This window comes from Carcharodon carcharias, chromosome 14, assembly GCF_017639515.1.
Source record: "Carcharodon carcharias isolate sCarCar2 chromosome 14, sCarCar2.pri, whole genome shotgun sequence".
Taxonomy (NCBI): Eukaryota; Metazoa; Chordata; class Chondrichthyes; order Lamniformes; family Lamnidae; genus Carcharodon; species Carcharodon carcharias.
In genome coordinates, this window is record NC_054480.1 from 122,606,160 (window position 1) to 122,631,659 (window position 25,500).

The 25,500-nt window shown below is 41.8% G+C and overlaps 1 protein-coding gene across 4 annotated transcripts in view; it reads left to right on the forward strand.

Moving 5' to 3' along the window:
• LOC121286960 (CREB-regulated transcription coactivator 1-like) overlaps positions 1 to 25,500 on the forward strand; it is a 93,910-nt gene that overhangs the window by 22,635 nt on the left and 45,775 nt on the right. For all 4 annotated transcript variants that reach the window (XM_041204307.1, XM_041204309.1, XM_041204308.1 and 1 more), the window contains 5 exons: positions 9,196 to 9,281; positions 12,785 to 12,828; positions 13,062 to 13,282; positions 13,824 to 13,975; positions 23,829 to 24,041. In XM_041204307.1, coding sequence (XP_041060241.1) covers positions 9,196 to 9,281; positions 12,785 to 12,828; positions 13,062 to 13,282; positions 13,824 to 13,975; positions 23,829 to 24,041 — 716 coding nt within the window. The remainder of the gene's footprint in view (positions 1 to 9,195; positions 9,282 to 12,784; positions 12,829 to 13,061; positions 13,283 to 13,823; positions 13,976 to 23,828; positions 24,042 to 25,500) is intronic.

The following is a 25,500-nucleotide window of genomic DNA, read 5'->3' on the forward strand; positions in this document are numbered from 1 at the left end:
TTCATACAGAAAGTTCATGCATTTAATATTTCTAACAATTTGTCTCAGATACATACAATGGCAAACGAAAACAAACAGGCTGTTCGTTCAAACCCACAGAACCATGAAAGCAACAGCTCTGAGGAAGGAGAGATGGTTGTGTTTGTATTACAAATACCACTGCTGTGCCTTTGTGTATTCCTTAAAAGTATCAACAACGATCTGTGTTTGTATCAGTACCATTTTTATGCTCCAGAAAGGAGCACCAGCAAACTGATTCCACTAAGAATTGGACTATAGGAGTTTGGATTATAGTGGGTGCAGCCCTTACTATAAAGCAGGCTGGTTAGATCCTGATGGAACCCAAACTGAGCATGTGTGAACAGTTATTGATAGCAAGTGCCACTTGATAGTACTGTTGACAACACCTTCTGTCACTTTCCTGATGATAGAGAGTAGATTAACGGGGTGGTAGTTGGCTGGCTTGGATTTATCCTGCTTTTTGAGACCAGAACACATTGTCATGTAGATGCCAATGTTGTAGCTGTGCTGAAACAGCTTGCCTAGGAGAATGGTTAGTTCTGCAGCACAAGTCTTCAGCACAACAGCCAGGATGTTGTGAGGGCCTGTAGCCTTTGCTGTATACAGTACGCTTAGCCATTCGTTGATACGAGCATATGAGCTAGGAGCAGGAGTAGGCCACTCGGCCCCTCGAGCCTGTTCCGTCATTCAACAAGATCATGGCTGATATGATTGTAATCTCCCACTTACTCCTAATAACCTTTCACCCCCCTTGCTTATCAAGAATCTATCTACCTTTGCCTCAAAAATATTCAGAGACTCTGGAATTCTCTTCCTCAAAAGGCAGTGGAAACAAAGATTCACAACCTTCTGAGAGAAAGATTTCTCCCCATCTCTGTCTTAAATGAACGACCCATTATTTTTAAACCATAACCCTTAGTTCTAGATTCTCTGACCAGAAGAAACACCCTTTCCACATCCACCCTGACAAGACCCCTCAGGATCATACACGTTTCAATCAGCCTCTTACTCTTCTGAACACCAGTGGATACGAGCTTAGCCTGTCCAATCTTTCCTCATAGGATGACCTGCCCATTCCTGGTATTAGTTTAGTAAATCTCTGAACTGCTTCTAACACATTTACATCCTTCCTTAAGTGAGGAGACCAATACGGTACACGGTATTCCAGATGCCATCTTACCATTGCCCTGCACAACTGAAGCATAACCTCCCTACTTTTCTATTCAATTCCCCTCTCGATGAACACTAACATTCTATTAGCTTTCCAAGTTACTTGCTGCACATACATCCTAGCCTTTTGTGATTCATGCACTAGGGCACTTAGATCCCTCTGAATCTCAGAGCTCTGCAGTTTCTCACCATTTAGATAATATGCGTTTTTACTCTTCCTGCCAAAATGGATAATTTCACATTTGCTCACATCATACTCCATTTGCCAGATCTTTGTTCACTGTCTCTTTGTAGCCTCCTTATGCCCTCATTACAACTTTGTATCGTGAGCAAATTTAGCAACAAATTATTTTGACCCCTTCATCCAGGTCATTTATACAAATTGTCAAAAGTTGAGGTCCCAGCAGTGATCCCTGTGGCACATCACTCGTTACATCCTGCCAACCAGGAAACCCATATATGGCTACCCTCTGTTTCCTATTAGCTAGCCAATCTTCTATCCATGCCAATATGTTACTCCCATGAGATTTTATTTTCCACAATAACTTTTGACGTGGCACCTTTTCAAATGCCTTCTGGAAATCTAAGTACAGTACACCCACCAGTTCTCCTTTATCCACAGCACATGTGTCTCCTTTAAAGAACTCCAATAAATTGGTTAAACATGATTTCACCTTCACAAAACTGTGCTGTTTCCGCCTGATTGCCTTGAATTTATTTAAGTGCCTTGCCATAACATCCTTAACAATAGCTTCAAACATTTTCCATATGACATATGTTAACCTAACTGGCCTGTAATTTCCTGCTTTTTGTCTCCCTCCCTTTTTGAATAAAGGAGTTACATTTTGCTATTTTCCAATCTAATGGAATCTTTCCCTAATCCAGGGAATTTTGGAAAATTAAAACCAACGTATCAACTATTTCACTAGCCACTTCCTTTAAGGCCTTAGGGTGAAGTCCATCAGGACCTGGGGATTTGTCAGCTCGCAGCCCCAACAATTTGCTCAATACCACTTCCCTAGTGATTGTAATTATCCTGAGTTCCTTCCTCCTTTCCAGTTCCTGATTTACAGCTATTTCTCGGTTGTTATTTGTATCCTCTGTAATGAAGACCGATGCAAAATACCTGTTCAATTCATCCGCCATCTCCTTAGTTTCCATTATTAATTCCTCCGACTCACTTTCTATAGGACCGACGCTCACTTTATTCACTCTTTTCTTATTTAATTATTTATAGAAACTCTTACTATCCGTCTTTATATTACTAGCTAGCTTTCTCCAATACCCTCATTTTTCCCTCCTTATTCATATTTTTGTCACGTGAAATGAATCAATTTGGCTGAAGACTGGCACCTGTGATGGTGGGGAGAAAGCTAAGACGGATCATCCACCCGGCACTTCTGGCTCAAGATGATTGCAAACACTTCAACCTTGTCCTTTGCACTGATGTGCTATTTTTTTGAGCTGCTTATTCTATTGTCCCCCACCATTCACAATTGGATATGGCAGGATTGCAGCACCTTGACCTGGTCCGTTGGTGCGAGATTGCTTAGCTCAGTCTGTAACATGCTGCATTTGTTATTTATGTGATTTGTAGCTTCACCTGGTTGACACCTCTATTTTAGGTATGACCCTCCCCACCGCCCCCGGTACTACTTCTGGCATGCTCGCCTACTTAAGCATAAGACGTAGGAGCAGGAATAGACCATATGTCCCCTTGAGCCTGCTCGGCCATTCAGACTGATCATGGTTGATCTTCTGCCTCAGCACTTCCGCGCCTGCTCCCCCTATCCCTTGATTCCCTGAATGAATCAAAATCTGTCTATCTCAGCTTTAAGTATATCCAACAGTGGAGCATCCACAGCTCTCGGATAGAGAATTCCAAAAATTTTAAATCCTTTTAAGTGAAGAAATTTCTCCTTGTCTCAATCCTAAGTTATCAGCCCCTTATTGTGAGACTGTGCCCCCATGTTCTATATTCTCCAGTCAGGGGAAACAACCTTTCAGTGTTTACCCTGTCAAGCCCCTTCAGAATCTTGCATGTTTCAATGAGGAGATCACTCATTATTCTAAACTCCAGAATGCATAAGTTCAATTTATTCAGCCTCTCATTATAGGACAACCCTCTCATCCCAGGAACCAATTTAATGAACATGCATTGTGCGCTTCCAATACAAGTATATCCTTCCTTAGATATGGAGGCCAAAACTGCACATAGTTCTCTAGGTATGATCTCACTGAAGCCCTGTACAATTATATTCTTGTGTTCCAGTCCCCTTGCAATAAAGCCCAACATGTCTTTTGCCTTTCTGATTGTTTGCTGTATCTGCATGCTAATCTTGTGTTCCTTGTACTCAAGTCTGTCTGAACATCAACATTTAAAACAAAAACAAAAATACCTGGAAAAGCTCAGCAGGTCTGACAGCATCTGCGGAGAGGAATACAGTTAATGTTTCGAGTCCGAATGACTCTCCATCAGAACTAAGGAAAAGTAGAAAAGAGGTGAAATATAAGCTGCTTTAAGGGGGGGGCGGGGAAACAGGTAGAGCTGGATAGAGGGCCAGTGATAGGTGGAGATTGCCAAAAGATGTCGTAGACAAAAGGACAAAGAGGTGTTGACGGTGGTGATATTAGCTAAGAAATGTACTAATGATGACATTAAGGGTAGAAAGCAGGATGAGCAAGGTACAGATAGCCCTAGTGGGGGTGGGGTGGGGGGAAGGGATCGAAATAGGTTAAAAGGTAGAGATAAAACAATGGATGCATTTCAACATTTAAAATTTTTGCATCTTTTAAAAATATTCTGCTCTTCTATTCTTACCAAAGTGAATAACCTCACACTTTCCCGTATTATACTCCATCTGCCATCTTGATGGCCGCTCACTTAACTTGCCTGTATATCTTTGCAGCCTCTTCATTTCCACCTCACTTTGTATGGTCAGCAGCTTAGATCATTTTCATTTAATTTGTTAATTTTGATTGATTAACTTGAGGATTCAGCACTGATCCTTGCAGCACTCCACTAGTCACAGTCTGCAAAGTTGAAAAAGATCCATTTATCCCTACTCTGCTTCCTGTGTGTTTATTAATTCTCCAACCATGCTAATAACTCAGTAAGCCCTTATTAACCTTTTGTGCATGTACCTTCGTGAATGCCTTTTGAAAATCCAAGTTTACAATATCTACTGGTTGCCCATTATCTACCCTACTAGTTACATCCTTAAAAAACACTTCATAAATTTGTCAAACAGGATTTCCCCCTCATACAATCTTGTTGAAGTTGTCTGATCATACTATGATTTTCTAATTGCATTGTTAAGACTTCTTTAGTAACAGATTCCAGCACTTTCACAAATACTGATGGGCCAACTGGTCTATTAGTTCCCTGCTTTCTCTCCCTCCTTTCTTGAATAGTGGAGTTTCATTTGTTAACTTCCAATCAGCTGGGACTTCGGAATTTGGAAAATCATACCAGAGCATCCACTTTTTCTGCAGCTACCTTTTTTAGAACTCTTGGATGAAGGCCATCAGGTCTTGGAAATTTGTCAACTTTTAGTCCCTTAAGTTTCTCCACTACTTTTCTCTGCTGATATTAATGACGTTAAGTTCCTCTTTCTTCTAAGCCCCCTTGTTACCCTTTATTTCTGGTATATAATTTGTTCAACGTCTCTGCCATTCCCTATGATAATGTCTCCTGTCCCTGCCTATTAGGGACCAACGTTTGCTTAAGTGACCCTCTCTTCCTTTTTCTATATTTGTGAAAACATTTACTATCTGTTTTTATATTTCCTGCTAGTTTCCTCTCATATTCTGTTATTTTCCTTTTTTATCAAATTTTTCGTCATATTTTTGTTGTTTTCTGCTCTCCCAAAACTTAGGCTTCCTCCTGTTCTTTGCAACATTTTAAGTGCCTTCTTTTAATCTAATATTACTCTTAACTTCTATAGTGTTTTTTATTTATTCAAAGGATGTGGGTGTGGCTAGCTGGGCCAACATTTATTGCTCATCCCTAATTGCCCTTGAGAAGGTGATGGTGAGCTGCCTTCTTGAACTGCTGCAGTCCATGTGGTGTAAGTGCACCCACAGTGCTCTTTAGGTGGAGCTCCAGGATTTTGGCCCAGCGACAGTGAAGGAACGGTGATATATTTCCAAGTCAGGATGGCGTGTGGCTTGGAGGGGAACTTCTAGGTGGTGGGGTTCCCATGTATCTGCTGCCCTTGTCCTTCTAGGTGCTGCGTAAGGAGACTTGGTGAGTTTCTGCAGTGCATCTTGTAGATGGTACACTGGTGCCATTGTGCATCAGTGATGGAGGGAGTGAATGTTTGGTGGATAGGGTGCCAATCAAGTGGGCTACTTTGTCCTGGATGTTTTTTTTTTCATTCACAGGATGTGGGCTTCGCTGGCTAGGCTAGTGTTTATTGCTCATCCCTAGTTGCCCTTGAGAAGGTGGTGGTGAGCTGCCTTCTTGAACTGCTGCAGTCCATGTGATGTAAGTATACCCACAGTGCTGTTAGGTAGGGAGTTCCAGGATTTTGACCCAGCGACAGTGAAGGAACGGCGATATATTTCCAGGTCAAGATGGTGAGTCACTTGGAGGGGAACTTCCAGGTGGTGGTGTTCCCATCTATCTGCTGCCCTTGCCCTGCTAGGTGGTAGTGGTTGTGGGTTTGGAAGGTGCTGTCAAAGGAGCCTTGGTGACTTCCTGCAGTAGATCTTGTAGATGTTACACACTGCTGCTACTGTGCATCTGTGGTGGAGGGAGTGAATGTTTGTTGATGTGGTGCCAATCAAGCGGGCTGCTTTGTCCTGGACGGTGTCCAGCTTCTTCAATGTTGTTGGAACTGCACTCATCCAGGCAAGTGGGGAGTATTCCATCACACTCCTGAATTGTGCCTTGTAGGTGGTGGACAGGCTCTGGAGAGTCAGGAGGTGGGTTACTCTTCACACGATTCCTAGCCTCTGACCAGCTCTTGTACCCACAGTATTTATATGGCTAGTCCGGTTCAGTTTATGGTCAATGGTAACCCTCAGCATGTTGATAGTGGGGGATTCGATGATGGTAATGCCATTGAATATCAAGGGATGATGTTTGGATTCTCTCTTGTTGGAGAAGGTCGTTACCTGACCTGTGGTGCCAATCAAGCGGACTGCTTTGTCCTGGATGGTGTCAAGCTTCTTCAGTGTTGTTGGGGCTGCATTCATCCAGGCAAGTGGAGGGTATTTCATCACACTCCTGACACGTGCCTTGTAGATAGTAAGCCACGGATGAATCCTTCTCACTGAGTTTTTATTTTAATGGAATAAATTTTTGTTTGAACATTTTCAGCTGTTTCCTTAAATGTTTTCTACTGTTTATTTATTGCCATTTCTTTTACTCTATTTATCCAATCGACCTTGGTCAGTTTTTCTTTCATACCCATGTAATTAGCTTTGTTTAATTTCAAGATTCTTGTTTTGGACTGGAGAATATCTCTCACAACTTAATATGGAATGCATTTGTATTATGATCACACTCCTCATTGAACTAGGGTTGGTCCCTGGCTTGACAATGATGGTAAACTGAGGGATGTGCCAGGCCACCAAAAGGCTAGTATGCAGGTACAGCAAATAATTAGGAAAGCTAATAGAATGTTATTGTTTATTTGGAGGGGAATTGAATATAAAAGTAAAGAGGTTATGCTTCAGTTGTACACGACACTGGTGCAACCACATCTGGAGTACTGTGTATAGCATTGGTCTCCTTATTTAAGGAAGGATATAAATGCATTAGAAGCAGTTCAGAGGTTTACTAAACAAATATCAGGAATGGGCAGGTTGTCTTATGAGGGAAGGTTGGACAGGCTAGGCTTGTGCCGATTAGAGGAGTAAGAGGCGACTTGATTGAAACCTTTTAAGATCTTGAGGGGTATTGGCAGGGTGGATGTGGAGACGATGTTTCCTCTGGAGAGAAAATCTAGAACTAGGGGTTGTGGTTTAAAAATAATGGGTCGGTCATTTAAGACAGAGATTGGGAAAAAAATTTCTCTCAGAGGGTTGTGAATCTTTAGAATTCTCTTCCTCAAAAGGTGGTGGAAACAGAGTTTTTGAATATTTTAAGGCAGAGGCAGATTGATTCTTGATAAGCAAGGGGGTGAAAGGTTATCGGGGGTAGGCAGGAGGTTCTAGTCATATCAGCCATGATCTTGTTGAACGGCGGAGCAGGCTCGAGAGGCCGAGTGGTCTACTCCTAATTCGTATGTTTGTGTGCCATTACACTACAGATCGCAGTGGAATATGGTTCTGCTGCTGCTGATCACACCAACACATGGATATCCACTCCTGAGCTGCTGGATGCAATCTGAATTAAAGCTCATGGTGTAGGGGGTACCATACTGGCATAGAAGACTGGCTGGCTAACAGGAAGCAGAAAGTAGGCAAAAATGGGTCTTTTTCAGGCTGGCAAGATGTAATGAGGGATGTGCCGCAGGGATCAGTGCTGGGACCTTACAATTTATATAAATGACATGGATGAAGAGATGGATGGGATGGTTGCCAAATTAGCTGATGACACAAAGATAGGTAGAAAAGTAATTTGTAAAAGCTAAAGGAGGCTACAAAAAGATATAGATAGATTAATTGAGTGGGCAAAGATCTGGCAAATGGAGTATAATGTGGGAACATGTGAAATTGTCCATTTTGGCAGGAAGATAAAAGAGAGGCATATTATCTAAAGGCTGGGAGATTGCAGAGCTCTGAGATGCAGAGGGATCTTTATGTCTTAGTGCATGAATTGCACAAGGCTAGTAAGCAGGTACAGCAATTAATTAGGAAAGCAAATAGAATGGTATCATTTATTGCGAGGAGAATTGAATACAAAAATAGGGAGGTTATGCTTCGGTTGTACAGCGCACCAATGAGACCACATCTGTAGTACTGTGTACAGTATTGGTCACCTTATTTAAGAAAGGATGTAAATGCATTGGAAGCAGTTCGGAGAAGGTTTACCAGATTAATACCAGGAATGGGCGGGTTGTCTTACGAGGAAAGGCTGGACAGGCTAGGCTTGTGTCCATTGGAGTTTAGAAGGGTAAGAGGTGCCTTGATTGAAACATATAAGATCCTAAGGGGACTTGACAGGGTCGATGTGAAGAGGATGTTTTCTCTTGTGGGAGAATCTGGAACTAGGGGTCACTGTTTAAAAATGAGGGACCATTTATTTAAAGCAGAAATGAGGCGAAATTTTTCAATGGAGAGTTGTGAGTCTTTGGAATGCTCTTCCTGAAAAGACGGTGGAAGCAGGCTCTGAATATTTTTAAAGCAGAGGTGGATATCTTCTTGGTAAGGGGGTGATAGTTTATCAGGGGTAGGTGGGATACAGATTTGTGGTTACTGTCAGATCAGCCATGATTTTATTAAATGGCGGAGCAGGCTTGAGGGGCCGAATGACCTACTCCTTGTTCATATGTTCGGCTATGTTGCACCCTCACTTAGACAGGTGGAGGAAGAGTTAGTCCGGAGAGTGGGGAGGAAGAGTTGTTGTACTGCGGTAATCTGAGGCCAGGTGCAGGATGTGGAAGGAACATAAAGCCAAAAAGGGAACTAAATGGATAACAAAATATATAAACAAGAAAAAGTTCCCAGTTTGAGGCTTAACAACTTGATGTGTTGTATCTGACCTGGGAGTTTTCAGAATAAAATCTGCTCCTGGCCACAGCGCTTGGCTCCTTATAACAATATTTTGATTTGAAACAAGAGACGACAGTCCAGCTCCTCCTGCCAGTGCTGATGTTTGGTTCATCAGGCACCGTTGGCCCTCCCTTGAGTAAGAGCAGCCAAAAACAATCAGGGGCCCAGAAAACATCTGGCAAGTTTGAGCAGTCTAAGTATGTTAGAAACACAAGTGGTAGTGGAAACAATGTGTCTTTCCCTGATTTTTGTTTTTGTGTTGTTTTGTCTAGTTCTTGGGCCATTTATTATCTGCATCTCTCTCTCTATCTCTCTCTCTCTCTCACACACGCCTCTCAGTGTTACTGTTAACGGTTCCTGGGATGGAGGAGAATACGTCTGAACCTGATAAATCTCTATCAAAATCGCTGTGGGACAACAAAAAGGTACTGTAGGATATTTAATGTTTAATTTGTCTGAGGTGGGTTTGGAATTCATGAAAGTGGCCCGAGTCACCCATCTCATATTATTTGTAGGTCCATTAGATATTCTACTTACATTGGTGTAGCTTCTTCACCTTTATTACAGTATGAGTCAAAACTCTTCCCTTTTTAAGCCCCTTCTTGTTTCTTTTTTCTTACTGCTTTTGGTGCACATTAATCTTTGTAAAATTTGTGTATGTTCGTTTTAAATGAGGAATCCTAATTTTCTCCCACTTCACGGAAAATGCTGCTGTACTGGGAAGTACTTCAGAAAGGAAGAAAACACTTGTGTTTTTATAGTGCATTTCACAGCTTCAGGACATCTCAAAACACTTCACAACCATTGATTTAATTTTAGAATTCTGGTTGATATTGTGATGTAGGGAAAGACAGCTGCCAATTTGCTCACAGCAAGAACCCTCAAAGAGCAATGAGATAAATAATTGGACTGTTTTAGTGCTGTTAGTTGAAACTTTGGACAGAACACCCTGTTCCTGGGACCCCTGTTGGAAGGGTGCGTGTAGATGTTTGGTGAGGACAGGATTGGGCTGGGCTGTGATGCCTCCATTATTGAACAGCCAACTTCCATCAGCTCTTATATTTAGAAAAATCACTTAGGTGACTGCTGTCTGTCATTTGTGGCTCAGTGGTCAAAAGGTTGTGGTTTCAACCCTCCCTCTAGAGACTTGAGCTCAGAATTCAGGCTGACACTTTGGTGCAGGACGGAGGTGTGCTGTCCTGCCAGGAGTGCCATCCTTCAGATCCCAAGGCACCATCTGATGATCAGTATAGTTCTCCTGGTTTCTGGCCAAAGTTTCAACCAGCAACACTAAAACATGCTGGTGTTTGTTACAAACAAGTCTCCTCCCACCCTCCTTCATATTACCCATATTACAATCAGCATAGCCTTTTATTCCTTTCTCCCCCTTAGCTCATCTAGCTTTCCCTTAAATGCATCTATGCTGGTTGCTTCAGCTAAACTTTGTGGTAATGAGTTCCACATTCTTACCACTGAGTAAAGAAATTTCTCCTGAATTCCCTATTGGATTTATTAGTGACTATTTTATTTATGGCTCCTGGCTCTGGTCTCACCTGCAAGCAGAAGCATCTTTATGCCTATCCTATCAATTCCTTTCATAACCTTTCATTACTTGCCTAGGAAGAACAAGGGCAGCAGACCCATAGGATCACCATCACCTGCAAGTTCCCTGCAAGTTACAAACTATCATGACTTGGCAATATATAACCTTCTTTCAGCACTGTGGGTGTATTTACATCTCAGAGACTGCAACAGTTCAAGAAGGCAGCTCAGCATCACCATCTCAAAGGCAAATATAGTTAGGCAGTAAATGCTGGCCTTCAAAGAAAAAAAGATCTCTGTTAGGTCACCCCTCGATCTTCTCTTTTTTGGAGAAGCTTGTTCAATCTTTCATGTTTGTTATTGTTCTAGTAAATGTTTTTTTGCACCTTCTCTAATGTCTATAAAGAGTAATAATAACATGGAGATCAGAATTACTCAGTGTTGCAACTGGGGTGTAGCCAAAGCTTGTTACAAGTTTAACATAACTTTCCTGCTTTTCAATTCTTATCCCCTAGAAATGAACCCTGGTGCTTGGTTGGTTTTAATGACCTCACTAACCTGCGTCACTACTTTGTGATTTGTGTATCTACCCGTGCGGATCCCTTCATTCCTCTACCTCTTTCATTCTTATTTTCCAAGGTATATGTGGCCTCTTCATTCTTCCCACCAAAATATATTACCAATATTAATTTGTCATTTACATGCCTATTCTCCAAGCTTATTCATGTTTTCCTGTGTTCATTCACAGCCCTCCTCTGTATTAACTACACCAACCTCCCCCACACCTACCCAAGCACATCGTGGTGCCTTCCGCCAAATTTGAATTTGTACTTTCAATTCCCGAGTCCAAATTACTTAGTAGATGGCAAATGACAGTGGTCCAGCACTAATCATTACGGAACACCATTCCATACCTTTTATCAGTCTGTGTAGCTACCCTTAATCCTTACTCTGTTTTGTTTTGTAGCCTGCTTTCTATCCATTCAGCTATGTGTTCCCTGACCTCACATGTTCCGACTTTAGTTGTAAGTCTACCATGCGGTACCTTATCAAGGGCTTTTTGGAAGCCCAAGTATATTACGTGTACTGTGTTACCCATATCTACCCTTCATGTTACATGATTTTAGTGATCACTGCTCCTTTGCAAAGGCCAAACTTTAACAACTTTGACTTTATTTTTCTCTCCCCTCCTATCTCTTGCTGAGATACGATTCCATAGGAACAGACGCCCTCTTTAGGAACAGACGCCCTCTTCAGGAACATACGCCCTCTTTAAGAACAGACGCCCTCTTTAGGAACAGACGCCCTCTTTAGAAACAGACGCCCTCTTTAGGAACAGACGCCCTCCGAAGGAACCGATGCCCTCTGGTAGCTTGCCTACCCCACCTCCCCCTCCCAATAATCTTTGACTACCTTGTCAAGCAAAAATCTGCCTCATTCAGCCTTCAATGACCCAGCCTCCACTGCTCACTGGGGAAAAGAATTCCAAAGGCTAATGACCCTCTGAGAAAAGAAATTCCTTCTCATTTCTGTCTTAATTGAAACCCTTGTTTTGAAATTGTGCCCCCTAGTTCTAGATTCCTCCATAAGAAGAAGCATCCTTTCAGTATCCACCTTGTCAAGCCCGCTCAGAATCCTGATGAAAGCAAAATACTGCGGATTCTGGAAATCTAAAATAAAAACAGAAAATACTGGAAAATCTCAGCAGATCTGACAGCATCTGTGGAGAGAGAAACAGGGTTAATGTTTTGAGTCTTTATGACTCTTCTTCAAATCTCTCAGAATCTTATATGTTTCACTAAGATCATCTCTCATTCTTCTAAATTCCAAAGAGCATAGGCCTAACCTGCTCAGCCTTTTCTCATTAGACAAATTCCTACTTCTGGGAATCGTCTGGGTGAACTTTCTCTGAACTGTTTCCAATGGTATGACCCTTCTTAAGTAAGGTGACCCAAAACTGCACAGTACCCTAGGTGCGGCCTCCCCAATGCCCTGTGTTGTTGTAACAAGACTTCTTACTTTTATACTCCATCTCCCTTGTGAAGTGTGAAATAGTCACCAGATAGAAAAAAAGAAATAGGTTGAAATACTAAAGTAATTTATTTTAGAGTTATTTGTTAAAGAGGGAAACTATTTCTCTGTCTACACTAAGAATAATCCATAGACTGGACCTAATTTAGTTACATTTTTTCATTCAGGGAGTGATAAACGTTAGGATAATCTTTGCAAGATATTGGAGGGCAAAATATTGGAGACATTCCAAACACAAGGGATTAAAATACTGGGGAAATAAGGGTTGATGAGTTGAATGGCTTTGTTCATTTCACATTTTTCCAGAGGGATGCACGTTTTAATATGCTTCTTATTCAACTATTTCTCTTCATAGTCTGCACCATCACGGCCTAAATCATGTGAAGTCCCAGGAATCAAGTGAGTAGACTTTCTGGCGTTTGTTGACAGTGTGTGCGTGAGAGAAATAGAGAGAGAGAGTGGTTCAGTGCCCGGATTGGGGGGTGTTGGAGCAGGGTATGTGTGTGTATGTACGATGTCATTATTTCAAACCTGCTGATCTCCTGGTCTCAACCAGATATTTGTGTAAAAGAGCTGTGAAGTTGTCAGGTGGCTGCAAATAAAAATTTCAATTTTTCTTCTTTTTTTAACAGTATTTTCCCATCTGCAGACCAGGAAAGTACCACATCACTGATGCCTGTTGCCCATAATACTGGAGGATCCCTGCCAGATCTTACAAACATCCACTTCCCACCGCCCCTCCCCACCCCACTAGATCCAGAGGAGTCAACATTCCCGACCCTGAGCAGCGCAAACAGCACTGGAAACCTGGCAGCAAATATGAACCACCTGGGCCTCAATACCAACAGCCAGGGTATGCGATGTGCATGAGTACCAAAAGCCAGGGTGTATGAGGGGGCAATAGCACCAACAGCCATGATATGTGAGGGGCCATTTGCACGAATAATCACAAATGAAGAGGCATTAGGACACAGAGTCTAGGTATGTTAGAGAGCATCAGCACTTAGAGCTAGTGTAATTGGGGTGGGATTGGCACAACCAGGGTATGTGTTAAGTCCTGTCTCAGGAGAATAATTTATGCGACTGATTTTCTGGCAGATCAGCCAAAGAAGGTTTTGCATGGATATGAGTGTCTGGAAGACACATTCCTGTTTTGAGGTGACATCCATGACCCTTGTATTTTTAGGCAGTAATCATTTGCAAATGTTGCAAATGCAAAGACTTCTGGTACCTGATTTATGCCCCCTCATTGAGGAGCTGCTGAGGTACAGTCAGTGATTGGGCAGCTTGCTTCTATCTGAGCAGGGGGTAGGAACACTGAGAGATTCCCCACAATTCGACACTGATTGCTCCATAAGTTTTCTAATCTCAGCGACATCTTGCATTGTTTGCAGGCCTGACATCATCACAGGGGTCACTGACAGGATCTCTCCAGAGCAGACAACCAAACGTGACACCCCTCACCTTACCTGTCAGCACGGATTCGCGAAGACAACAACAACTTCAGCTATCACCAGCTCTCTCCCCACTCTCTCCAATCACGCAGGTACTGTCTGAAAGGAGTAAGATACTGCAACTGAAATATAATATGCTTTTATAGTGTAATGTGTTGACAGGACAATTAGATTAAACTAATCAGAAACTTAATTGATTTAATCTCATGAGGTCAACCATTATAGGGCCACTGTCTGTTCATACAGATGCTTCCAGTGCTGCTCGTCTGCTATCTAGTAGATAAGTTGCATTTTCCTTCAGCTGAACATTGGGCAGAGTGGATTATCATCTTCAGTCGACACCAAAAACTCTGTCCCCTCATCACCAACCCTATCCCTCTCCCTGACCACTGTCTCAGTCTGGACCAGACAGTTTGAAACTTGATGTCATATTTGGCCTGACTTGAGTTTCTGAATCCACAAGTTCTCTGTTGCAAAGATCACCTACTGCCTCTGTAACATTTCTCATCACTGCTCTGCCTCTGCCCATCTGCTGCTGAAACCTTCATCCATGTTTATCACCTCTAGACTCACCTATTACAATGCTCTTCTGGACGGTCTCCCATCTTCCACACACTTAAGTTTCAGCCAAAACTCTGCTGTCTGTATCTTAACTTGCACCGAGCCTTATTCACCCTGTGCTTGCTGGCTTGCACTGGTCTTTGATCCAACAACACCTTCAAATTAAAAATTCTGATCTTTTTGTTTAAATCTTCCATGACCTTGCCCTTTCCTATCTCTAGCCTCTTCTCAGTCTGCACCCCACCCCTCCCTTGAGTATGTAGCAATGGCAAAATAGTTTTAATATTGTATTTTAACTTTCATATAGATTAGGGTAGGCACACGAACTCAGGTCATACAGGTATTAAATTTCATGAGTGAAACAGGTATTGAATTTTATGAGTGGGTCTGGGATAGTTTCCTGTCATAACATGCCCTGGAGCTAACAAGGGAACTTGCCCATATTAATTTAGTAATGAGCTAGATTTAGTTTGCACCTAATGCAAGGTGAACTTTTTTACCTGTTAGTCATTATAAGGTGATTGCATTCAATGTAGTGTTTGAAAGGGAGAAATATGAGACAGTTATTAAAATTCTTGATTTAGGTACGGCTAATTTCAATAGAACAGTCGAACCATAGAAAAGTTACGATGCAAAAAGAGGCCATTCAGCCCATCGTGTCTGCACCAGCCAAAAAAGAGAAAAAAGAAACTAGCCCCCTCATTTTAATCCCACTTTCCAGCACCTGGTCTCCAGTCTTGTAGGTTACAGCACTTCAGATGCAGATCCAGGTACCTTTTAATGAGTTGAGCAGTTCAACCTCAACCACCAACTTAGACAGTGAATTCCAGACAACCATTACCCTTTGGGTGAAAAAGTCTTTCCTCCTGTCCTCTCTAACCCTTCTACCAATCACATTAAATCTATGCTTCCTGATAATTGACCTCGCAGCCAGGAGAAACAAGTCTTTCCTGTCTACCCTATCTAGGTTCCTTATAATTTTGTACGCCTCAATTAGGTCATCCCTTAGCCTCCTCTGTTCAATGTGGTGAGACAGAGGCCCCATTTGCTGTAAATTGGGTAAGTTCATTAATTGATAAGAGCCTAAATCAGGGAGGTGTTAAAAAAATTGATACAATACAAAACTAGTTTATACCCTAAGGAGCAAGAGTTCAACTGAAAAGAAGCAGCTATGAATGACTAAAGATTCTGTGCTTTAATCATTCTATGACCCTATGAATCAGGAAGCAATGAAAATGTATACAAAAATGCAAAAGGTAGCACTATCCTGGCAAATGGGAAAAATACAAAGAACAGCAAAGAGTGACAAAGTAAATAGCGAGTGTGCAAAGAAACTTGCAAGACGTCAAAGTCAACACAAAAATTTTACAATTAGGAAAGAGAGGGTGATTAAGAGCAATGTGGGCTGCTTGAAAACTGATATGTCCACTATTTCCTTGTTTTCATTGACAAAATATGGAATAAATATTTTGTATCAGTGTTTACTATTGAGGAAGAGGTCAGTATGCCAGAAACCCAAAGAAACCAATACTGAATGGGGCAGAGACCCACTAAAATTAACATAGCAAAACTGTAATGAAGAAAATAATGACTAAAAGTGACCGACAGATCGTTTTCACCCCATTGTTTTAAAGGACATAGGTGCTGTAAATTTTCTTTGTTTCTATCTAACTACAGTCTTCCAAAGTTCTCTTAATTCGGGATCCATTCTTTTGGATTGGAAAATTGCACAAGTCACTGTGCATTTTAAGAAAGGTGGAAGAGGAAAACCAAGGAATTAGACCAGTTATCCTAACCTCTGTTGTCAGGAAATTACGCGAGTCTATAATTAAGGATGGGGTGTTAGGAATTAGAGTTAGTTTTAAGTAAGTTATATGTATATTTCTGTGTGTTAGGAATAAGCTTTAAGTTTAATTTGTATTTTTTTTATTTGTGGGTTAAAAGGGTGAAACCTGGGTTTTGGTCACTTTAGAATGCTGCCTGAAAGTCTGTGGGTTTGTTTGAGTACCTGCATTTTAATAAGGTTTACCGTCTTGAAATGGCTTCGGAAGTTCAAACAAAGTAGGGAAAACTGTGCTGTTGCTTAGCAACAGGGGGCCCACAGAGACCGAAAAACAGAAAGCAGTTTGAGTTCAGTTGGTGATTATGCTGTAAGGTGAAGGGAGCAGTTTAAATCGCTCTCTCTCTGGCTGGACATACTAGTAGATTGCTGAGGAAAGTTCATCTAAGAATCTTAGGTGAGTTGCTCAAAAGTTAAAGTAACAGTAAATGTCGACTGACTTATGGATCTCAAGGAAATTACTAAGTTGTCAGCAGTCTACTGGGAGAGGAAACTGCAGGGAGTAAGTCCTAAAGGAAAAGGAGAAAGGTCCCAAGAAGACCTTAACTTTATTGAACAGGATCTTGGTCCAGATTCCGTCCTTGTCCTTTTACTTAAAGAGCAGAGGAAAAGGCTTCAAATTAAAGAGCGAAAGCTGCAGGAAGCAGACTTGAAGCAAAATAGGCTTGCAAGAAGCCAGAAGATCTGAGGAGACAGCTGAAGGTTGTCCTTTCTATGGGCCTGTGAAGCAGTGATGTTCTGTTGGCACAGCTGAATCTCTGAGAGACTGTGTAGAAGACAAAGCTTGAACACACATAGCGATCAAGGGGAAAGGAATGTCAAAAAAAGAGTTTGAAAATCTGGAGGTGGGAGATGACCAAGTAAAAGCATTGTTTGGGAGAGGATTCCAAAGCGAGTTCTTCGAGCTTTGAGATTGGAAACCCTCGGGAGAAAGACGGAGTTCCATGAGATCAGTTGGCTCAAGGTATAACAAGCGTCTGGGGAAAGTTGATGAGAGGCCCATAGCATCTGCTTTAGGTGGCATCTCTCACCTGATCTTGGAGAGTGATGTCTCTGACCACAGGTCACCTAAGATTGCCTATTGTGTACTTTGAAAATAGAGTATGAGATAGATTTTTTGTAACTTGTGTTATCCTTACAAATCTATCCATCTGTAAAGGTATAGTTGTAGCTGAGGGAGTAGTGTAATATAGTTAATCTTTTTCTTGTTTAATAGATGTTTTATTCTTTTCTTAAAAGTTCATCAGCCTCCTGTGACCCTGTTCAGTAGCCACCCTCCACGTTTCTGAACAAAAAATAAAAGTTAGGATCTATCAAGCCAGGTTCCACCCTGGGATCTGACTTGTCCAGTAGTAACAAGAGCTGGGATCATAACAAGGGTGACATAACACCTTGAAATTTTTTAGCTGACCAGAAAGAGTCATAGTTGTTTTGTTATGCCCGATGAACTTGGTTGAATCTTTTGAAAAGGTGACCAAAATAAAGGACAGTATTTAAATAACAAAAGAGTAACTAAAGCTAGTGTTGGTCCTCTAGAGAGTGTCTGGGAAATTGATAATGGAAAATAAGGAAATGGTAGAGGCATTGAACAGGTATTTTGCATCTGTCTTCACTTTAGAAGACTTAGAAAACATCCTAAAGATAATTGAAGATCAAGAGATGAACGGGAGGGAGGAATTTAAAACAACCACCATCACTAGGGAAAAGGTGCTGGGAAGCCTATTAAATCTAAAGGCTGAGAAGTACCCAGGACCAGATCCTATACACTCTAGAATCTTAAAAGAAATGGTTGCAAAGATAGTGGTGGCATTGATTATAATCTTCCAAAATTCCTTAGATTCTAGAAGGGTCCCAGCGGATTGGAAAATAGCTAATGTAGCACCTTAATTCAAGAAATGAGGGAACTTGAAACAGGAAGCTACAGGCTGGTTAGCCCAACATCTGTCATAGGGAAATTGCTAGAATCCATTTTTAAGGAGGTTATAGCAGGATACTTTGAAAATTTTAATTTGATCATACAGAGTCAGCATGGGTTTGTGAGAGAGAAATAGTGTTAACTAATTTATTACAGGGCCTTGAGGAATTAACATGCAAGGTGGCTAAAGGAAAATCTGTAGATGTGGTGTACTGCATTTCCAAAAGGCATTTGTAAGGTGCCACATCAAAGGTTACTACATAAGATATGACTACATGGTGTGGAGGGGTAACATATTAGAATGGATAAAGGATTGATTAGCTAATAGCAAGCAGAGAGTAGGGGTAAATGGATCTTTTTCAGGTTGGCAATCTGTGACCAGTGAAGTGTCACAGGGATCAGTGCTGGGGCCTCAACTATTTACAACCTACATCAATAATTTGGATAAAGGGGCAAATGTATGCTAGCTAAATTTCTGATGACACCAAGGTGTGGAGGAAAGTAAGTTGTCAAGAGGAGGTAGAGAGTCTGCAAAGAGATATAGACAGGTTAAGTGAGTGAGCAAAAATTTGGCATATGGAGTATAATGTGGTAAAATGTGAACTTGCCCACTTTGGCTGGAAGAATAGAAAAGCAGTATACTATTTAAATGGAGAGAGACTGCAGAACTATGAGGTACAGAGGGATCTAGTGTCCTGGTATATGAGTCACAAAAAGTTAGTATGCAGGTACAGCAAGTGATTAGGAAGACAAATAGAATGTTGGCATTTATTGCAAGGGGAATAGAATACAGAAATAGGGAAGTTTTACTTCAGCTGTTCAGAGCATTGGTGAACCACATCTGGAATACTGTGTACAGTTTTGGTCTCCGTATTTGAAAAAATATATAATTGCATTAAAAGCAGTAGAGATAATGTTCACTCAACTTGCTCCTTGGATGAGGGGCTTAGCCTATGAAGAAAGATTGAACAGGTTGGGCCTATATCCATTGGAGTATAGAAGGATAAGAGGTGATCTTATTGAAACATATAAAACTCTGAGGGTATTTGATAGAGTAGATATTGCAAGGATGTTTCCACTTGTGGGAGGGATGAGAACCGGGCACCTAGTTTAAGAATCCAAGGTCAAGCGTTTAAGACATAGATAAGGAGGAATCTTTCTCTCAAAGGGTTGTTAGTGTGTGGAATTCTCTTCCCCAGAAAACAGCGGAGGCTGGATCATTGAATTTATTCAAGGCAGAGTTAGATTTTTGATAGACAAGGCAGTTACTCTCATCTCACCTCAGGAGTTCAGCTCTTTTGCCCATATTTGAACCGAAGCTGTAATGAGGTCAGGAGCTGAGTGGCCCTGGGGGAACCCAAACTGAGCATCAGTGAGCTGGTTATTGCTAAGCAAGTGCCGCTTGATAGCACTGTTGATCACCCCTTCCATTACTTTACTGATGATGGAGAGTAAACTGATGGGGTGGTAATTGGCCGGGTTGGATTTGTCCTGCTTTTCGTGTATAGGACATACCTGGGCAAGTTTCCATATAACTGGGTAGATGACAGTGTTGTAGCTGTACTGGAACAGCTTGGCTAGGGGCGCAGCAAGTTATGGAGCACAAATCTTCAGTACTATGGCTAGAATATTGTTAGGGCCCATAGCTTTTGCAGTAATCAATGCCTTCAGCCGTCTCTTGATATCACGTGGTGTGAATTGAATTGGCTGCAGACTGGTATCTGTGATGCTGGGGACCTCCGGAGGAGGCCAAGATGGATCATCCACTCGGCACTTCTGGCTGAAGATTGTCTCATCCTTAAAAGAATAAAATGGTATTTTCTAAATGATGAAAAGCTAGAAACAGTGGAGGCCCAAAGAGACTTGGATGTCCAGGTTCATCAATCATTTAAACGTCATGAACAGCTGCAGAAAATAATCAGACGGCTAATGAAATGCTGACCTTTATATAGCTAGAGGAGAAGAATGAAAGGGGTAAAGTCATGCTTCAAAACACTATTTACACCACACCTGGAATACTGTATGCAAACCTAGGCACCCCATCTTAGGAAGCATAGGCATTTAAGCAGATATTTCATAACACTCAGCAAGAATTTATCCTGGTCAAAAGGAAGGACTCGATGAGAGGGATAAACCACTCGTGGTTAACAAAGGTGGCCAAGGAGAGTATCCAATCAAAAAGTAAGGCATACAAAGCGGCAGAAACTAGTGGTTGACCAGAGGATTAGGAATTTTTTAGGAATCAGCAGCGAATGACCAAAAAGCTAATGAAGAGGGAGAAAGTTGTTTATGAAAGGAAATTGGCAAGAATTATAAAAACAAACAGCAAGAGCTTCTACAGGCATATAAAAAGAGAGTAGCTAAAGTGAGCATGGGACCCTTGGAGGATGTGACTGGAGAATTGATAATGGGAAACAGGGAAATGGCAGATAATTTAAACCGATATTTTGCGCCAGTCTTCATGGCGGAGGACACTATAAACATCTCAAAGATATCAGATAAGCAAGGAGCTAATGGGAGGAAAGATCTTGTAACAGTCTCTTTCACGAGGGACAAAGTATTTGAGAAACTAATGGGACTAAAGGCAGACAAGTCACCAGGGCCTGATGGCCTGCATCCAAAGGTTTTAAAGGAAGTGGCTGCAGAGATAGTGGAGGCATTGGTCGAAATATTCTACAACTCACTGGATTCTGGGAGGATCCCAGTGGATTGGAAAACAGCTAATGTGGCGCCCCTGTTCAAGAAGGGAAGGAGACAAAAAGCAGGAAACTATAGGCCAGTCAGCCTAACATCTGGCGTTGGGAAAATGCTAGAGTCCATTATTAAGGAAGAAATAGGACATTCAGAAGAGCTTAACACAATCAGAGTCAAGATGGTTTTGTGAAAGGGAAATCATGTTTGACAAATTTGTTCATGTTCTTTGAGGATATAACAAGCGGAGTTGATAAAGGGGAACCAGTAGATGTAGTGTATTGGGATTTCCAAAAGGCATTCAGCAAGATGCCACATAAAAGGTTATTGCACAAGATAGGAGCTCACGGTATTGGGGGTAATGTCGTAGCATGGATTGAGGATTGGTTAACACACAGAAGACAGAGAGTCAGGATTAATGGGTCTTTTTCAGATTGGAAAGATGTAACTAATGGAGTGCCACAAGGATCAGTCCTAGAGCCTCAATTATTTACTATCTATATTAAATGACTTGGAGGAGGGGGCAGAGTGTAATGTATCCAAATTTGCTGACAGTACAAAAATAGGTGAGAGGCCATGTTGTGATGAGGACATAAGGAATCTGCAAGGATATCTAGGCAGGTTGAGTGAGTGGGAAAAACTTGGCAGATGGAGTTTAATGTAGGAAAGTGAGGTCATGCACCTTGGCAGGAAAAATCAAAAGGCAGATTATTATTTAAATGGAGAAAGACTCCAAAAAATTGCAGCACAGAGGGATCTGGGTGTTCTTGTGCATGAAACACAAAAAGTTAACATGCAGGTGCAGCACGTAATTAAGGAGGCAAATGGAACTTTGGCCTGTATTGCTAGGGGGTTGGAGTCTTGTTACAACTGTACAGGTGTTGGTGAGGCTGCACCTGGAGTACTGTGTACAGTTTTGGTCACTGTATTTAAGAAAGGATATACTGGCATTGGGGGTAGTTCAAAAGAGATTCACAGGGGTGATTCCTGGGTTGAAGGGTTGACTTATCAAGAACAGCTAAACAGGTTAGGCCTTTATTCATTAGAGTTTAGAAGAATGAGGGATAATCTGATTGAAACGTACAAGATTCTGAGGGGGCTGGATAGGGGAGATGTTAAGAAGATGTTTCCACTAGTAGGGGAATCTCGAACTAGGGGACATAGTTCCAGATTAAGGGGACACTCCTTTATAACTGAGATGCAATGGAATTTCTTCTCTGAGAGTAGTGAATGTTTGAAATTCTCTACCCCAGAGAGTTGTGGAGGCTAGATCATTGAAAGTATTTAAAGAGGAGGTAGATAGATTTTTGAAATATTTGGGAGTTGAGGGTTATGAGGAGCTGGCACAAAAAAGAGGAGTTGAAGCTTGGGGCAGATCTTATTGAATGGCGGGACAGGCTTGAGGGGCTGAATGGCCTACTCCTGCTCCTATTTCTTATGTTCTTATGTTTTTATGATATATTGGCCTTGGAGGCAGTGCAGCATAGATTTATCAAATTGAGACCTTAAACTCCAAGGGTTAAATTATGATAGATTGCAGAAACTAGAGTTATATTTCCTGGAGTATGGAAGGTTGCAGTGATTTGCTTAACACTTTCAAGATATTAAGGGGAAGAGATAGAGCAAGTGAAGAGAAACTATTTCTGCTGATCAGGGAGCCTAGGAATAGGGATCAGAGTCTAAAAATTAAAGCCAGACCTTTCTGGAGTGAAATTAGGAAATGTGTCTGCACACAAGGGGTGGTAGAAACTTTGCACTCTGTTTCACAACAGGCAATTGATGATAGATCAATTAATTTTAAATCTGAGATTGATAGATTTTTGTTATCTGAAAGTATTAAGGAATATGAGACCATGGTGGATTTATGGAGTTAGGTCGCAACTCAGCCATGATCTAATTGAATGGTGCAGCAGGCTCAAAGGCCTAAATGGCCTCATCCTGTTCTTATGATCCTCCCTCGCTCTGTAACTTTCTCCAAACTTCCGAGAACACTCCATTCCTCTTATTTTCGGTTATTGTGCATTCCTTTGCTTCGCATTGGTAGCCTTTGGTCACCCTTCCTAATATCTCCTCCTTCCTCAGTGCAGCACTTTGAGACAGGATTTCTATGCAAGTTGTCATGTCACATCCGAATGATCAAACCCATCCCATTGACTGCCATGATATATTACCAGCAATGACCCAAACTAAGATTAAAGCCTTTATAAAATGAAACTATACAGGATTGTGAATTATAGCATCTTAACTTGGCACTGACTTGTACCAAGATAAGTTACTTTTGATCAAATGTTCATTCAGTTTCCTTTGAAATCTATTATTGAATCTTTTCAGGTAGCACATTCCAGATCACAACATCTTGCTGCATTTAAAAAAAAATCCCCTTATTTACCCTTCTGTTTCTTTTGCCACTTACCTTAAATCTGTGTCCTCTGGTAACTGACCTCTTCTGCTCCTGGAAATAGTTTCTATTCTTTCAAATCTCCCCTTCACCTTCTCTAAGAAGAACAATCCCAGTTTATCCAACCTATTCAAGTAACTAGAGCCAGTTATTCATGGTACCATTCCAGTAAACCCCATCTGCACCCTCTCCAAGGCTTTGACATTCTTCCTAAAGTGTGGCGTCCAGAACTGAACAGAGTATTTCAGCTCAATTGACACTTGTGCATGTACCTCCATGCAGGAGACTTTATATTGGTTAGATTTAGAGAGCAGGAGTCCTGTCTTGCTTTCCTTATGTAGCCAGAGGCCCCAAAACTAGCAGTCCAGCTTCCCGGTCACTGCCCAGTGAGATCAACCAACTGTGTGGCTCAGACATGTACCAGCCAGCGCACTCACCTTCTGAACTATGTTGTAAAAACTGCGCCTTGTGTCTTTTTGTGTATTGTGTGGCAGACTGTGCAAAGTGTGGCTGGTTAATGCGGTATTATTTTTATTGTAGGCTGTTGCTATGGATGCATTGGCATTGGAGCAGCATCTTCCTGCATATCCATTTTTCACGCAGCAGACAACGCAGCCACAATCTCAGAGCTCCAGCAACCTGTCTCAGAGCTCCCAGTCACAGCAAAGCAGTGGCCAGCAACAGGCAGCCACAATGCCACAATCCCCTCCAATGAACCAAACACAGGCACCGATCGGAATGGATATCAGCACGGTAAGTGGACAAGAGATATGGCAGTCGGTAGAATCATTATTTTAAGACCTTTGACCAACCTTTTTTTTATATATGTATCTAGAAAAGTGCTCCCAACAAGAGCAGGAGACATAAAAAGTTCAGTCAATAGTTGCATTTAATTTTTCATACATTTTGATGGTCATTGCTCATTGGATACCTCATGAACTGAATAAAACCCCATAGTCCTGCTTCAGCTCAACAGGAGTAACTGGCACAGTGAGTCCTTTCTCACTGCAGAGGCATCACTCCAGGGTTTCATAATGGAGGTGTGAGGATAGATGAGCGTTCGGTAGCTTTGTTCCAATACCTTGGGTGATCAGGCAGTATATTCATGTAAAGACTATTCCTCTGGAGGTTCAAGGAGTGGGTAGAGTCCATGGACCGCCTTCCATTTTGGGAGGGCCTTCAAAGGGCTCTGGGCTGCTTGGCTCACACCTCATGTTTCAGGAGTGCAGTGGGAGGCTCATTATGACTGTCGCCACAGGAAATAAGTTCTCTCCAGGTCATATTATAATGGTTTCTTCCTGTGGCTCTGTGCACTTGAACATTTTGAGATTGTAATGGGATGCAGTTCTAGTGTCTCTTAATTCTTGGGAATTAATTTTGTTGGGATTCTCCATTGGGTGTTATTGTTTGGTGGGTCTGTACCAATTTCCTTTCAGTCTGTAACATCAACTTATGAGGCTGCATGGTGAGTATGTCTCATTACTGCTTCACTCAGCTATTTGCTCTGTGGTTAGTGAGGCAACAGCGGAATGAAAACAAGAAGAGAATTTTCATTTTCTCAGATCCATTACTTACAACACCAACTTTACAAGTTTTTATTCTCTCACTAACTTAAAAACACCCCTGTACTGAAATCACTTACATATGGAGGAAATTTTCTCCTTTTTGAAGCTTTTAAAGTTTTTAAGTTTAGCAATGTGGTTTTTTTATTCTTTCATGGGATTTGGGCATCGCTGGCAGGGCCAGCAATTATTGTCCATCCCTAACTGCTCTTGAGAAGGTGGTGGTAAACTGCCACCTTGAATCGCTGAAGTCTGTATGGTGTAGGTACACCCACAGTGCTGTTAAGCAGGGAGTTCCAGGATTTTGATCGAACGACAGTGAAGGAACGGCGATTATAGTTCCAAGTCAGGGCAGCAAGTGGCTTGGAGGGGAATATGCAAGTGATGGTATTCCCATGCATCTGCCATTCTTGTCCATCTAGATGGCAGAGGTCATGGGTTTGAAGGTGCTGACAAAGGACCCTTGGGGAGTTGCTGCAGTACATCATGTAGATAGTACACACTGCTGCTACTGTGCATTGGTGATGGAGGAAGTGGATGCTGAAGGTGGTGAATGGAGTGTCAATCAAGTGGGCTGCTTTATCAGTCCAAGCCTAAATGTTGTCCAGGTCTTGCTGCATCTCGACACAGACTGCTTCAGTATCTGAGGA